The following is a 17,005-nucleotide window of genomic DNA, read 5'->3' as shown; positions in this document are numbered from 1 at the left end:
CTTCCGGTGCAACACAATTAACCTGCCTCTCTCTCTCTCCCACCCGTCAACAAGATGCTCCCAGCACCAAGTTCTGTTCCTTCCTTTCCCCATTATTCTAGTCCAAATACTGATTAATTACTGCCTCCCAGACAACTTGGCTCAGTTGGTAAAGAATCCACCTGCCATGCAGGAGACCACAGTTCGATTCCTGGGTCGGGAAGATCCCCTAGAGAAGGGATAGGCTACCCACTCCAGTATTCTGGCCTGGAGAATCCCATGGACTGTATAGTCTATGAGGTCGCAAAGAGTCCTCCAAAACCATCAAGGGTTCCCTGCTGCTTATGAAGCAAATTCTAAACCCCTTCTCCTGATACTCATGGGTCTCTAGCACCTGACCTCAACCCTCATCGCCCTGCTATTTTCTCACTGCTCCTCCTAACCAGACCAAGATCAAATTGGGGCAAGGTGAGCACCAAAGGCCCAACATTTAAAAAGGCACCCCCTCTCAGTTGCACCCCTGCCTCACCCTGACCTTGTCCAGCCTCCTACATACTTGGGCAACTTGAATCCACTGGCTGTGTGACCCTAGGCAACTTACCTGACTGCTCTGCCTCAGTTTCCTCACCTACAACATGAGGAAGGAACTACTTGCCTCCTAAGGCTGAGCTGAAGAATGAATGAGACAGGCAGAGACTGCAGGCTCCATGAGACGCAGACAGTACCTTCACCGGGGGGTGAGCCCTTCCAGCTTTTCTCTCCTTATTCTCATAGTACTGTTCCTCTCTTCCCTACTTGCACAGGCTCATCTTGCCTACTGCCAACTTTCACTCATTCGTCAGGACACACGCCTCTTCCATGGAGGCCTTCTGCAATGCCACAGACCTCGGGGTTCCTGCCCTGCTCTGACCTAGTTACTGTACGGTCTGTAACTTTTCCAAGGTCCTGCACTGATGTAACCTTTTCCTGCTTGTAAGCGGTCTCTTCCCCAGCCAAGCCGTAAATCCTTGGGGGGCAGGAATTCTGTCTCACATTCTGTGGTGCTGTCCACGGTCTGAGAAAGTCCTGACACATACCCAACCCTTCAACAAACACTCCAGCACACAAAAGCTGGATAGGATCATGAAAACCACTACCAACCAGCCATCTTCTTTTCTAAAAGAAAAATTCAGCAAGGGACCAAGTAGAGGGTTTTATTAAGCCTTGAATTTATTAAGCCGGTCTGAGAGGCAGCATGATATAAAAAAGGACAGGTTTTTCGAATTAGGCCCGGTTGGAATCCTGACTCTGCCTTTATCAGTTTTATCTAACAAACCTTTATATTGTGCTTACCAGGTGCCAGACCTTGTGCTACTCACAGCATAGTCCAGCATCCTCAACACCACCTGGGAATTTGTTAGACATGCAGGTTATCAGGCCCCACCCAAAATCAGAAACCCTGGGGCTGAGGCCCAGTCACCTGTGTTTTAACAAGCCCTCCAGGGGCTCATGTGGGAGAAGTGCTGTTTTGTTTTTAAAGTCTCTGCATCACTTCCTACCTACAGGACCTCAGGTTAGTATCTTTTATGTCCTCACTCTCCTTACTGTAAAATGGGGCTCATAAGAACCATTTAATAGACTGTTCTCAGGATTAGAAGTAGTTGTCATTCAAAAATGGTGACTTTCGGGACTTCCCTGATGGTCCTGTGCCTAAGACTCTGAGTTTCCAATGCAGGGGGTGCAGATTTTGATCCCTTGTTGGGGAAGTAAGATCCCACATGCCCCATGGTGAAACCAGAAAAATAAAATAGTGACTTTATTCTCTTTTTATTGTTACCTTTGCAATTTGTTGTTGTTTAGTTGCTAAGTAATGTCTGACTCTTGCAACTCCCTGGACGGCAGCCCACCAGGTTCCTCTGTCCATCAGATTTTCCAGGCAAGAATACTGGAGTGGTCTGCCATTTCCTCCTCTAGGGAATCTTCCAGACCTAGGGACTGAACCCGTATCTCCTGCCTTGGCAGGTGGATTCTTTACCACTGAGAAGCCAACCTTTGCAATTAAGGAAGGTAATTTTAAGATCTCTTCAGCACAGACTCCTCGAGCGTGTCTCCTTGCCACCAGGTGGCAGGTTTGCTACGGATTCCTCAGCGGGGACTGTGTTTGAGGAAGGGGCAGTGTGGCCGCAGTGGCAGAAACCAGGCCAGGGGCTTCCCCCTGGGAGTTCATGACTGTACTAACCACCGTTTCCTCCGCCTGAAGCAAAATGCAAACTCTGCAAAGCATGTCCCAGCCATGCTCACCCTGTAAACCCCTTCAGTCTGGCTTTGCAGCCCATTCCTCATGCCTGCCTATGGTGTCCAGATGGTCAGAGCCTCTTCACCCACCGACTCACACGGGGCAGTGCCCCAAAGCCCCCAGCTCATCCTCTAGCCTGTGCCCTCTGCTAATACACTGCCTGCTACCCGCTCAGTGCTGGCCATTAGAGGGGTAACTCCAAAGACCCCTGTATAATAGTAAGTCTTGGTGCCAGAGACCAAACCACCACTAACAGATGGTAGAGGGAAGGACACAGTGGATAGGGTTGTAAGATGAGGTAAAGGTCCCCCAAGAGCAGGGAGGAGCACCCAGAGCAGATGACCTAAGAGCAGACCCATTTGCTGGACCCCAACCTCAGCCTTATCCAAAAAGAAGACTCTACACCTCCTGCCTTCTGCCATGGGCCCTCCTTGTTCCGAAAGGCATCTACCTACATATTCTGATACAGTCCCTATAAAACAGTCATATCAAAATGTGAAATCAGTTCTTATAACCAGTTACTTATGCAGCAGATGGCCCTCACCTGAGCTTCCACACCTACTGCACAGGGCTTTCACCTTTCCTCGTGGTACTGTCTGCACTCCCTGACTCTACCCCCACCCCTGCCTTTTATTATACAAGTATGCATTATTTTAAATACTAGGAAAACACGGAAGGCTAGAATTTCAAATCAACTTCATAGAAGGTGGTAAGATTCTAAGGCTGTATCAGTCTGCCCTTGCAAAGCACCATTCTAAAGGAGTTTAATAAAGTGAAATATAATAGACACCTCCATGTACTGAAACAACTATTAGAAGTAATTCCTCGTGAGGTCTAGAGTCACAAATACAAGATCATATTACAGTTCAAATAACCCTCCTTGCCAAGTCCAATGTGCTCCAGCTAATGAGATTAGCAGAGTCTCCATCATACAGAGCATGGATATCCCTCTTCTGTATTTTCAAACGGAGGAGCTTCCTTTATTAAGCAGCCAGATCTACTTATTACTTGACTGTAAGAGATTATAAAAACATCTTTAAGGAGGAAAAAAAGATAACTCTGATATGTAATATGCAATTCCTCCCAGATACACGTGAATAATCAAAGAATGAGCGCTCTGTTGACCTCAGAGGCTGACAGCTTTCTTCCCTAAGGGTCGTCTTCAACCCCTAAGCCCACTGAGCACTGCTTCCACCACGAGGCTGAGATTCCTCTCACTGGGTGCACAATGACCTCCAAGGCCAATGAGCTGTTTTCATCCTCATGTCTGCCCCTTAGATAAGAATGGCTCCACATCCTGGGGACAGTTCAACACCTTCCCCAGCCACCTTTATTTCCTTGCAGTTGGCTTCTCATCCTTTAGCTCCTTGCTCTGCCCCCAGCCCACAACATGTGTAGCAGAATAACCTAGGTCTGTGGGCTGCCAGGCACATTTCACAATCACAACTTATAACTGCATATCAGCCACACAGCTTTTGAAAGTCATTTCTGCATCCCTGTCACAAAGGTTTATCACTGGCCATGCCTTCTTTCTGGTTCCCTTCTGCCTTGCCCTCCCAGTACTCTGCCTTCTGACCTAACTTCAAAACTCTAGCTCTATTATGAAGGTCTACCCACCTAAGGCCCTTCAGGCAGCTTGGTGAAACCAAAGGCCTCTGCTACTGACCGCAAGACCAGCAGAAACTGACGTTCAGATCCTACTGCCAGGTGCCCACCCCCCTCAGAAAGCACCACATCTAGGAAGCAAGCTGCCGACTGGACTCCTTCCAAATGAATCCCCCCTCACCATACCCCGGTTTTCCTCCTCCGTCTCCTACTAGACTTCTTTAAGCAGTCTCTGCTTTTGCCCACCCCCTGGGGCTGGAGATCCTCAGGCTTCTGCCGTTGAAAAGTGAAAGTGACTCAGTTGTGTCTGACTCTTCATGACCCCATAGACTGTAGCCCACCAGGCTCCTCTGTCCATGGGATTCTCCAGGCAAGAATACTGGAGTGGGTTACCATGCCCACCTCCAGGGGACCTTCTTGACCCAGAGATCGAACTCATGTCTGCCAGCATCTCCTGCATTGCAGGAGGATTTACCTACTGAACCACCAAGGAAGGCTCAAGTCTGCCGCTGGTCCTCTTCTACTATTTCCTCCAAGCCAGTTATTCTCAACCCTGAGCTCATGTTAGAATCGCCAGGCTGCTAAGTCGCTTCAGTCGTGTCCGACTCTGTGCGACCCCGTAGATGGCAGCCCACCAGGCTCCGCCATCCCTGGGATTCTCCAAGCAAGAATACTGGAGTGGGTTGCCATTTCCTTCTCCAATGCATGAAAGTGAAAAGTGAGAGTGAAGTCACTGAGTTACGTCCAACTCTCAGCGACCCCATGGACTGCAGCCTATCAGGCTCCTCCGTCCATGGGCTTTTCCAGGCAAGAGTACTGGAGTGGGGTGCCATTGCCTTCTCCAAGAATCACCAGGGGTAGGAGGTATTTTGAAAACTACTGATGTCCAAGCTGAAACTGAGATCATCAGAATCAGATTTCCAGGCAGGGGACATGGGCTTCAGTAAATGTTAAACCTCTCTCATATACTGGTATCACCTGGAGAGACTTTCAAACAGATTGATGCCTTGACCTTGCCCCAGACCAAAGAAAGCAAAATCTCTTGGGCAGGGCCTCAAATGACCAAATTGTGCAGCCAGAATTAAAAACCAACTGCTTGAAGCGCTCAACCCTGGGTGATCTCAACTACTGCCTGGGCATCAGTTACCACCTCCATGGCAGTGACTTCCAAATCTCTCCCTAACCTAAACTCACATTTCCTAGAACCTGTTGCTTATTTCCACATGGGCATTCCACAGGTACCACATTCCTCTTCAAGCTTATTCCTCTCTCCCATGCTCAGTACCACACCTAGCTATTAACCAAGTCAAACAGTAAGGTTAACCTCAACTCCACCTGTGGCCCTCCTCACCTTCCAGCCCTGGATAAATCAGTTCGCCAAGCCCTGTACCTACCCAGTCTCAGCATCCATGTATCCTATCTAGCCCATCCTCACAATCCTCACCATCTTCACTGCTTTCATTGAGGTCTTCCTTGCCTCCTACCCAAAATACGACCACTTCATACTTGACCGTATTCTTTTCAGACTCCTCTCCACTTAACTATCTTCTATGTGGGCACCAGAGCAAGGAGTTCACTGAACACAGTTTTCAGAGATAACACGAGGGTGGGGTAATGGGGACACTTGGCGGGGTATAAACTGAAATAACACTGTTGGAGGCCAATTTAGTAAAATCAATCAAAATCAAAATCACATATATCCTCTGACTTAGTCATTCTGTTTCAAGTAATCTCTTCTTCAAGTACACCTGCACTTATTTGTAAAGACAACTGGCCATGGACATTGACTGCAGCATGGTTTGTAATAATAGCAAATGTTAACAGTCAACCTAATCTTCCATCAACAGAGAAATGGTATAAAGATCACTGGAGATGAATATAATGCAATATTCTGTACCATTTCAAATTAATAATCTAAGTCTATATGTCTGATATGGAAGGTAAGCCAAGATACATTAAAATATCTATATATTCATTGGTATATTAAAGTGAAACAAATAAATAAAATAAAATAATGTACATGTAAAATAAATAAATAAATAAATAAAGTGAAACAAAGCGAGATGAAGAACATGGATTTTTGTTTTGTTTTTAACACAGTAGTTGGTTGTCGGGGAGTAGATCTAGGCTTCTGAAATAAAATAGAAGGGCACTTATTTTTTAGTATTTACCCATTGTTGTTATTTTGATTTTTTACCTTATTAGTAAATTACTGACTATTTGAGGGCCCCGAATAAAGAGAGATTTACACATCTAGCTCTGAGTTTGGTGATAAATTAGTAATGTGTACAGAGAAAACTATGGTCCAGCAGTGAATAATTATATTTTATATTATGTAACCATGTAAAAATTGACTAGTGATCTAAATAAAAATTACAACTATATTATAAAGCTGGAATAAGAGTAAGTGTGTTTTTGGAAAGGGAAAGCAGAGAGGGGAATAAGAACCTTAAATCTTTATTTTCTAGAGTAGAATGTCAATAGCTAACTAAAACTGAAAAATCAAGAAACCAAGCAGTATAAATATCTTATTTGGAAATACAGAAATAAATACTGAAAACTACTAAAAAAAAGCTTGACTGTGTAGTCTCATTTTGGATGGTGGTACATCAGAATCCCCTGGGAAATTTCTTCACCATGTACATGGGTATGCTGAGTTATAACTGGGAATAGGTAAGGAGTACCTAACCCTAAAATTAGGTAATTAGATTAGATTAAATTAGATTACCTAGTCTTAAAATTCTCCCCAGCTATCCTGGTTCCTCTTCCCTGCCAATACCCTTCAAACCACTGTCCTAAACATTAAAAGCTATCATGCCACACTCCATTTTAAGTTCATCAGTGGCTTTCACCAGCCTTCAAGATTAAATCCAGACTTCATTCAGGTTTATCAGGGCCAAATCCATGCCCCCTCCTCTCTGCTTCTACTTCTGATTTCTCTTGCTTTTACCTTCCCAAGTCAGCCCCATACTGATTTCATTTCCTAAGAGTTGTTATATATATGAAGAAACAGCTAACTTACCATGAGTAGCTTCTGTCTGACACACCATTTCCTCTGTTGGATCACCCTTCTGTTGTAACACAAAGTGCTGGGATACCACCTATGCACTCAGGGCTCCTCATCAACATGTCCAACCAGATGCCAAACCTCCACACCACAATCCACATCCACCTGCCTCCCAGACATCTTTCCCACTGGAGATCTAATAGGTTCTCAGGTCTAAAATGGAAATCCTGATTTCCACCCCCAGACTGTTCCTAAGACTTCCCCATCTCAGCAACCACTCAGAACAAATTTTGTTCAATTCAAAATTTGAGGAATCATCCTTGTTCCTCCCTTTCTCTTATTCTGCACATCCAATTCATGGACAGGCTTTTCTGTCTCAACCTTCAAAAAGTACCTCAAATTTCTTTCTGTTTCCACCATCACCACGCTGTCATCATACTGGACTATTGCAATAGCCTGTTCCCTAGGCTCTGATCTTCTTTGTGAATCAGATCACACCATTTACCTGTTCACAACCTTCCAGCAGCTTCCCCTATTGCTCTTTCAAATAAAATCCAAATTCCTTACCTTGGAGTACGAGGATCTGCATGATACAACCCCTGCTAGCTTTCCAATCTTACTCAGCAGCAAAGTCGCTCACAACTACCTCCTAGGGGGTCTACCGAGTCTGGCACCAAGAGCAGCAGCTTTCCCCTTACGTGTCCTAGGGAAGTAGCTGTTTTCAGTAAGACGCAAACTCTGATCAAACAGAACTGACATCTGGTCTGTGTCAGGAGGGAATTGGACAGTATCTCAGCTATAACACCGAGGGCTATCCTCACCTGACCCACAACAAGGTCTACCAACTGCTCAGGGAGCTTCCATTGTGAGTTCTCCCACCATTTAACCTCACAACAGACCACCTGGATCAGGATACAGACTTTCTGAATGGACCACAACTTTGCTGTCTTGTCTCCAGTCCGAGGCTTGTTTTAGAAGCCTGAGGATGGTGAAGGGGACCTGTTGTCCTCACGGTTTAGACAACCTTAGTGGCTTCTAAGGTCACTGGGAAAGCTAAGTGACCCTGAATTCTGCACATTCAGAAATGTGTCCTAATGAATCTAAAATTATAAAATACAGACAGTGCTTTGCAAATAGCAAGCGATGTCTTCCCTCTAAATAATTAAAACCACTTCTTGAAGGAATGGGTATAATAAAGCCAAATGTCAACAGTGCCTGAGCACTTCCCTACGCCTGGAATTAAAAAGGGATCTCTATTTACTCTTGACTGCTACAACTATTCCCAGATGCAGAGAAGTAGCGAAATAAGAGGAGAAGACCAATTACTATCTATAAGCTGACAGTCTCAAGGCATGCTCCCTGGCATGGGGAACCCCCACTATGTATATAATCTCGGGTGAGCTTGGCAGGCTCACGGACAGGCTCTGAACTCCATATTTGCCACTGATCTGTGTGCCCCAGGCAAGTTCCTTTACTACCCCAAGCCCCAGTGTCTCTGTTTATAAATTGAGGCTCTTACCCTTCCTTGCAAGGTTGTTGTAGGGATTTATGGAGATAACGGGATAAACAGTTTAAGGCCAGCTCGTACCCAGCCTGTGCTGGGGAAGTGATAGCTACTGTTATGACGTTATTACGCTCACTAGCAGCAGCAATCCTGAAGCTGTTACTGACCTCCTGCCGTCCCCCTTCTGGGCCTTTGCCCACTGCTCCACGTGGGCCAGGCTGCTCTTCCTCTGGCTGTGCTTCTCAGGGTTGGTCCTGGAAGGGAAGGTCCGCTGGTACCCGGCAGTCCCGTTCTGCTCTCCCGGGCCAGACGTGACCGGCAGCACTCCGTTCCTCTCCGCCCGCTGGGGCTGAGCCTGCTGGCCTCTCGGGCCGCTGGGTAAATCCACAAACAAGGAATCCTCTTCGACTTGTGAGTATGGGGACCTGGCCTTGTTCCTGTCCCGCTTGCTCTCCAGTGGGTCCCTGGAGCGGTACCGGTCTTCCTCCTGCTCCCGCCTCTCGAATCCAAAAGAATCCTCGTGGCTGCGATGAGGACAGTCCCTCGCATGTCCGGGTCCCACGCGGCCACACTCTCGACAGGACTCTGTGTGGTTGGCCTGGGGGACCGCCTGCCGCTCCACCTTCTCCGTGTCCCTGCAATGACAATAGCATGTTCAGCCCAGCCCAGACTGGAACCCCTAACCAAGACTTGCCAAAGAACACACTTCACACTCCAGTTACCTCCAGGCCTTTGCATGGGCTCCTCCTTCTGCCTGGAGCCCCTTTCATGCCTACTCCCTTATGCTGCTAGCCTAACTTCTACTCCTCTGGGATCTGGCTTAAATGTCACCTCCTCCAGGAAGCCACCCTATACACAGTCCCAGTCTAGATCAGGATCTTAGCTGACTGCACTGTCAAACTAATCACACTGGACCATAACTGCGTGTTCACTCATCTAGTGCCCAAGTAGACTATGAGCTCCTTCAGGTCTGAGGCCCAGCTGGCCATTCATTGTATGCCCAGAACTTCTACATAATGATGGTACAGAATAGGAGCTCTGTAAACACTACTGAACAAATAAATGGTATATGTATGACATTCTCAGGCCTTTCCCTTTTGCTGTTTGTCCACCTGTCTGTCTGGGGCAGGTTAGCTTGGATAGAAAGTTCCTGAGTCCAGAGTCTCCTCTGCTGGCATCCAGCATAGCCCAAAATACAATGAGCAGCATAATTAACAGTCCTCCAAGATGTTGAGTGAAAAGTCAGCATGGCAATCTCTCTATATGACCACTTATCTATCTTCTCAAGGAACTGCTCCAACAGGAATGTAAGAACACTGACATAACAACAATTTTCTGAAGTATTATTAGTCAGATTTCAGAGATAAGGAAACTGAGGCACAGAGAAGATAAATGATTTGCCCAAGACCATCCTGCTGGGAAAAAGAGGCACCAGGGCTTAATTCCAGGCAGACTGCAGAGTCCAAGTACTGAAGCCATGACTCTCTACAGCCTCTCCATCTGTTTGTCTATGATCTGCACACATGCAGACCTGGAAACTATAGAGAAGTGGGTAGCGGTGACAGGTGAGGATGTGAGCTGAGGCTAAAGAGCTTCCAGGGCATAGAGAAGAGAGCCTCTTTCATGGCCCATCTCCCACTGGAAGCTGCCTCTCTCCCCACTCCTTGAGTCCAAGTTGTATCTGCATTCTCATTACTTGGTACCAAGGACACAGCAGCAGCTCCATAAGCTTAGCAGAATTTAGACTGAGGAGGCAGGGGAACACACTCCAGCCTAGCTCAAAAGGACCAGAAAAATTACCAGGGACCCTTGGACAGGCAGCCAGTCAACTTATACTCCTTGGTAAAAAGGTCCTGGCCTTGACGTCCATCACTTCTTGAAATGACCAAGGCTGCAGGTTCAACAGAAGATGAACATCAGAGGTGCTGCTGCATTTGTATCTCAATGGCCAGACCTCAGGTGTCCTTGCAACAACCTCAGAACTTCAACTACCAATAATCAGCACAGATTCAAGGCAGAATGCATCCAGTCAGGGAGCTGGTTAAAATGTCAATATAAAGTGAAAATACAACCCCTAACACAGGTCTACTTCTTCATGGGTGCTGGCCTGTCAGCCTTAACACAGGTATGGAAACTGAGAAAAGCAAGCTCACATTTCATGTCCGTGCACTACGCCTGTGTGCTGTGTGCTGAGTCATGTTTGATGTTCTGTGACCCCATGGACTGTAGCCCACCAGGCTTCTCTGTCCATGGAATTTTCCAGGCAAGAATACTGGAGTGGGTTGCTATTTCCACTCCAGATGATCTTCCCAACCCAAAGATTGAACCCACATCTCCTGCAATTGGTAGGTGGATTCTTTAACACTGCACCACTTGGGAAGCCCCATGTACTAATTACTTTTCCATGAAAGCCCAAAGCTTTGGGGGAGAAAGAAAAAGCTTCTTTGGACTTCCTCTATCCATCACTAGGAGACATCTTCCCCCCATCTCCCACCCCTTCTGCTAACAGAGTTTGAATTTTCACTTGGGGATCATCCTATCCCACTCTCAGCGCTTACAGTTTAGGTCCTGCTGACTCTACTAGTCCCTTTCAACCTGAGGCTCCAAGTCTCAGTGACTGGCTCATAGGCTGACAGGTCGCCCACTCCAGGCCAATCAGAGCTAGCTCTGGGACTTTGGTTGGAGCTGGTCTTGAGCTGCTACAACTACACAGGAAACAGCTGTCTGAGACGAGGCTTCCCAGGTGGCGCTTGTGGTCAAGGGTGCCTGCCAGTGCAGGGGATGCAGGAGGCATGACTCCAGTCCCTGGGGCGGGAAGATCCCCACGGAAGAGCGCATGGCAACCCACTCCTGGAGAATTCCACAGAGGAGCCTGGAGGGCCACGGTCCATAAGGAAGCAGAGCCAGACACAACCGAAGCGACTTTGCACACATGCATCTGAGAATGAAAGCAGATGGAGAGAAACAGAATCTTAAAGACTTGTCCTGAACTCCTAGATTTAGCCTGGGATTTCTTTGGAGGGAATGATGCTAAAGCTGAAACTCCAGTACGTTGGCCACTTCATGCGAAGAGTTGACTCATTGGAAAAGACTCTGATGCTGGGAGGGATTGGGGGCAGGAGGAGAAGGGGACGACAAAGAATGAGATGGCTGGATGGCATCACTGACTCGATGGACGTGAGTCTGAGTGAACTCCGGGAGCTGGTGATGGACAGGGAGGCCTGGCGTGCTGTGATTCATGGGGTCGCAAAGAGTCGGACACGACTGAGCGACTGAACTGAACTGAAACCAGATATATCCCTGGACTTTTTGGTTATACATCAATAAATTGTTTCTCACTTAAGCTAGTTTGAGTTTGGGCTCTGTTACTCATAGTAGAAGGAGTCCTATTATATCATTTTATATTGACATAGTTAGATGGTGACTTTTAAGAACCTTTCCATTCCTAAAGTCCAGTGGGTCTATAAGCTCTAGTAGAAGAAACATGTGAAATATTCAAGGGCCACACTTTTAAGAAAAAGTAATTCTTTTTCTTTTTTGGCTGTGCCATGCAGCTTTGTGGGATCTTAGTTCCCTGACCAGGGATTGAACCCGAGCCTTCAGCAGTAAAGCATGGAGTCCCACCCATTGGACAGCCACGGAATTTTCAGAAAAAGTAATTCTCACTGGAAGTTTTTAAAGGGACAACTTTGTTCTACAAAGTACACTTTATAAATTTTAACTTTCTCTTTCTTTTCGCACCTTGTCATCAAAGTGAAACAAATATGCTTTCACTGTGAAAGTGAAACCCTGCAAACAAACCTGCAGTGAAACAAATATGCACCTGAATGGAAGACACTAGAATTGAAGGGAAAAGAGGGTTTCCTCCATTGACAGGTGAATGCATACAGATGTGGCACACATATACAGCGCAACATTACTCAGCCGTGGAAAAGAATGCAATAAGGCCATTTGCAACAACATGGAGGGACCTAGAGATAATCACACCAAGTGAAGTCAGTCAAAAAGCGGAAGACAAACACCACATGATGTCACTTACATGTGGAATCTAAAATATGAAACAGACCCACAGACACAGGACAGAATTATGGTGGGGAGTGGCAGGAGGAAAGGGTGGGATGGATTGGGAGTTTGGGATTAGCAGAAAACTATTACACTATTACATATAGAATGGATAAACAATGAGGTCCTACTGAATAGCATAGGGAATTATATACAGACACCTCTGATAAACCATAATTGAAAAGATTATGAAAAAGAATATGTATATATATGTATGTATATATATATGTGTGTGTGTGTATACATATATAAAACTGAATAACTTTCCTATACAGCAGAAATTAACACAACATTGTAAACCAACTACACTTCAATAAAATAAATTTTAAATTAAAAAGAAGAGGATTTCTTCAACTTCAGAACCCAGGGGTTATGGGTACAATGTCTTAGCCCAACCAACTATAATGAAGATTTTTCTTTCAACCTCCATGTCTTTACTGAGAACCTATACATTCCCACTGAGGAGAGCACTTAGGGATATAGTATAGAAAATAGCCTCTGCCACCAGAGCCAGATAACCCTAAAGCCTGATTTAATCACAGTTAACACATGTAACACTGTTCTCTTGAGCTGATCCCAAATCACGGAGTTTGCCAGTCTCTTCTAACCTTGGAGTTAACTTATAACTATAAATCTTAATCCTTACTGTCTGTGTATATATATGAGTGTGCACATCCCAACACATGGCTGCTGCTGCTAAGTTGCTTCAGTCGTGTCCGACTCTGTGTGACCCCATAGATGGCAGCCCACCAGGCTCCCCCATCCCTGGGATTCTCCATGCAAGAACACTGGAGTGGGTTGCCATTTCCTTCTCCAATGCATGAAAGTGAAAAGTGAAAGTGAAGTTGCTCAGTCGTGTCCAACTGTTGGCAACCCCATGGACTGCAGCCTACCAGGCTCCTCCGTCCATGGGATTTTCCAGGCAAGAGTACTGGAGTGGGGTGCCATTGCCTTCTCCACCCAACACATGGCAATACGTCCTAAAAAGAAAGTTGACTGAGAAAGATAAAACTTTTTTCTCAGATTGACACCAGCATTTACTGCAAAACAAACCCTAACAAGGTGCCTAAAAGAATGGGAGTCTGCTTGCCACCCAGCCCTAAGACTTGGGGTTATGAACAACAGCTCCTGTTTCCACAGCTGTTGGGCCAAGATAAGATAGATGCCTTTGTGTCCAGAATGTTCAGGCTATGGCTACAGGTAAAAAAAAGTGAAGGGAATGTTCCCGACTCCCCCACCTTACCTGACTTAAACATTTAACTTAATGAGTTACAGGATTTAAGGCAAAAGTGTTTTTTTGGTCTTCTCCCTGTCTCTTTGAATTCTCTGCAATGTAACACATGACCTCTCAAATCAGGAGACCTGTCACACAATACATCTGCAGTGCTCAATTTAGCACAGTGGTGGGAAAGAAGGACGTACCCCTCGGCTGTCAGTGACCGTGTCATTCAGAGAAGAGGCCATGCACGGCATTGATGTTCAGCTCACACGACAACAGCCCTTCCTGTGCAGGTCATTACCACTGATGCGAGCACCTGGTGTCACTGGCCATTTAAAAACACAAGGAATTCCTGACGTTTGGTGATCACTGTAGCCACATGTGTCACTTTCCAAGCATGACAAACCCAGAGTTCATAGATTAGTGCCAGGCAGACCTGGATTCAACAGCTGGCTCCAGCCCATAGCAGCTGAGTGACCTTGGGCAACTCCCTGACCTCTCTGGTCTCAGGTTCCTCATCTGCAAAATAGGGACAACAACCGCTACCTCCTTGGGGAATAAAGGAGGAATAAAGGAGATGTTGGCACAGAAAGAGCACCGCACTGGGTCTGGCACCTAAAGTGCGTGTGTTAGTTGCTCAGTCATGTCTGACTCTCCAGTCATGTCTGACTCTCTGTGACCCCATGGAATGCATCTTGCCAGGCTCCTCCGTCCATGGAATGGAATTCTCCAGGTGAGAATACTGGAGTGGGTTGCCATTCCTTCTCCAGGGGATCTTCCTGACCCAGGGATCGAACTTGGAACTCCCGCTTTGTAGGCAGATTCTTTACTGTCTGAGCCACCGGGGAAGCCATTAGCACAGCATCAAATACAAACGTACTAGCTTCCAACATCTTTTCCTTCCTTGCCCCCATTTTTCAAAGCAGCAATGTACCCAACAAAAAACTCACATTCACTACCCTCCCTTGGAGCTGAGGATGATCATGTAACATAAATCAGGCCAGAAATTGCTGGATGGGTCTCCCAGGCAAGTCTTTAAAAGAAAGAACCTGCCTTAGCTAACCTTTCCCTTCTTCCCGCCTAGAACTTAGACTGGAAAGCAAGGTGACAAAAATGCAGATGAAAGCCACCTGTCAAAACCTGGGTAGAAAGTGAGAAAGAGCCCAGGTCCCTGACAGCATCACGGAGCTACTATATGAGCCAGAACTAACTGTGGATTCCTGTTAGTGAGAAAACTAAAACCCAATTTGATTACACCACTCTAAGTTGAGCTGTTCTATCACAGGCGACCAAACGTAATCCCTGATACAAGGGGCTGAGCCCTGCCCCGGCCATTTTCAGCACATGATGGCAACACTTTATGTCTGCTTAGAGAAAATCCTTGTTTTTCCCTGCAAGTGGGAAGAGCACAAAGCTCAGGCTGAGGACACCTGTATCTTACTCCTGTCCTTCACAAGAACTCGGAAGTTAACAGATCATACCAAGCAGTTGACACTATTATTTTACTCTGCCTCCAAACCCTTTATTTCACCAGGAAATAAGGAATAATATTTACTTCTATCTTAATGTTACACAGACACTTTACACACACTGGAAATCTCATGCAAAGACCTGAGCGAGAAAAGGAACCACACACAGCTTGTAGGGACTTAGCTGGACTTCAGTCCTATTGGCAGACACAGCCCATCTGTCACAGTCCCACTGGAGGATCCCTCCCTACTCACCATACCTAAATGACCAGACTAACAGCCCAGAAACAAGGGTCAGGCCACTGACATCCTCGGAGTGTCTCAACATTAGGTGGCAGATGTTCCTGTCCAGCTACTGAATAGCACAGGGAACTCCGCTCAGTGTTATATGGCAGCCTGGAAGGGAGGGGAGTTTGGGGAGAATGGATTCATGTATATGTATGGATGAGTCCCTGCACAGTTCACCTGAAACTATCACAGCAATGTTCATCAGCTCTATCCCAATACAAAATAAAAAGTTTAAAGTTTGGGGGAAAAAAAAATTCTGTCCTGGAAAACCAGCTCAGCCAGTGTCGACAGAATCAGTGCCAAGGTCAGTGCCAAGTCCTGAGCACTGACCCCAAGGCTCAGGAGGACAGTGGGCTCAAAAGCTGACACCCACCCTGTGCAGTCCACAGCCTCATATAAAAGGCTGAAGCAAATGGGTCCAGAGTCTCTAGGAAGCCCAAAGGCAGGCTTGCTCACTTGAATTAGTTCCTAAACTTGATGACAGAAACGTCTGGAGAAAAATGGAGACAGAAGTTGGTTTCTTCTTTTCCCAGACTTAACTAGGGCAGCTCCCCTGGGATGGGGGAAGATAGCTGGCTACCTTTCAGGCGCTGCTCTAAATAAACAATAGGTGGGTCTGTCCTCCCCCAGAGAAGAGTGAGGCTGAAGGACAAATGAAACACCGCACTGCCAAGCTCAGGCCGTCACTCCTCTCAGCAGTGGCTACTGGCAAAGTCCCTCGTGAAGTTTTAAGGATCTGACAAACCAGACAAAGAAGAAAGGAAAGATGTATAATGGCTGCCAGATCTCCTCACTTCGTTCATTTCTGCCTGGAGAATCTTTCCCTCTTCCAGGCTGAGTAATGCTCAGTTACCACAGCCCAACCTGAGCCAGTCTGGAGCTCGGCACGCACCGAGCTCACTCACTTTCAGTCTCTCTATGGCAGCTTCAGTCTGGGTCACTCATTTTCTGTGGCCAATGCTTGGCTGTTTTATGCTGGGTCCTACTGTGTGCCAGGAACCCAGCATAGACCATCTCTAACCCCTAGAACAATCTTGCAAGGTCAGTACTGTCAAGCCCAGAGAGGCTAAGGGCACTCACATGAGCACCAGCTTACTGAAAATAAATTGTCTCTACTGAAGGATAGGGATTATGAGGAGCACTTACTAACTGTAAAACCCTGAGCTAAAGGACTTTAAATATTATCTATCATCGCACCAAGCTAGAAATACTATTCTTTCATTAAAGGTAATGAACACGAAGCTCAGAGTGGTAAAGCAACTTGCCCTGGATCATGCAACCAGTGACATTAAAGTTGCTCAGTCATGTCCGACTCTTTGTGACCCCGTGGACTGTAGCCTGCCCAGGTTCCTCTGTCCATGGAATTCTCCAGGCAAGAATACTGGAGTGGGTAGCCATTCCCTTCTCCAGGGGATCTTCCCAACCCAAAGATTGAACCCGGTCTCGCACACTGCAGGTGGATTCTTTACTGTCTGAGCCACCAGGGAAGCTCAACCAGTGAAATAAGCAGGACTCAAATTCCATCTGATCCAACTCCTTAGCCCTGTACTGGGGTTGAAAACATGTCTATAAGTTACTTCTGTCAAGGGTCCAATGA

General features: G+C 46.4%; 1 protein-coding gene across 4 annotated transcripts in view; it reads right to left on the bottom strand.

The window, feature by feature from the left end:
• The window catches only part of PLEKHA7 (pleckstrin homology domain containing A7), a 219,866-nt gene that overhangs the window by 39,845 nt on the left and 163,016 nt on the right, over positions 1 to 17,005 (bottom strand). For all 4 annotated transcript variants that reach the window (XM_040258262.1, XM_040258263.1, XM_040258265.1 and 1 more), the window contains one exon: positions 8,538 to 9,005. In XM_040258262.1, coding sequence (XP_040114196.1) covers positions 8,538 to 9,005 — 468 coding nt within the window. The remainder of the gene's footprint in view (positions 1 to 8,537; positions 9,006 to 17,005) is intronic.

This window comes from Oryx dammah, unplaced genomic scaffold (genome assembly GCF_014754425.2).
Source record: "Oryx dammah isolate SB20612 unplaced genomic scaffold, SCBI_Odam_1.1 HiC_scaffold_17, whole genome shotgun sequence".
Lineage (NCBI taxonomy): Eukaryota > Metazoa > Chordata > Mammalia > Artiodactyla > Bovidae > Oryx > Oryx dammah.
The sequence above is the reverse complement of the archived record's forward strand: the minus strand, read 5'-3'. Positions and strand labels throughout refer to the sequence as shown.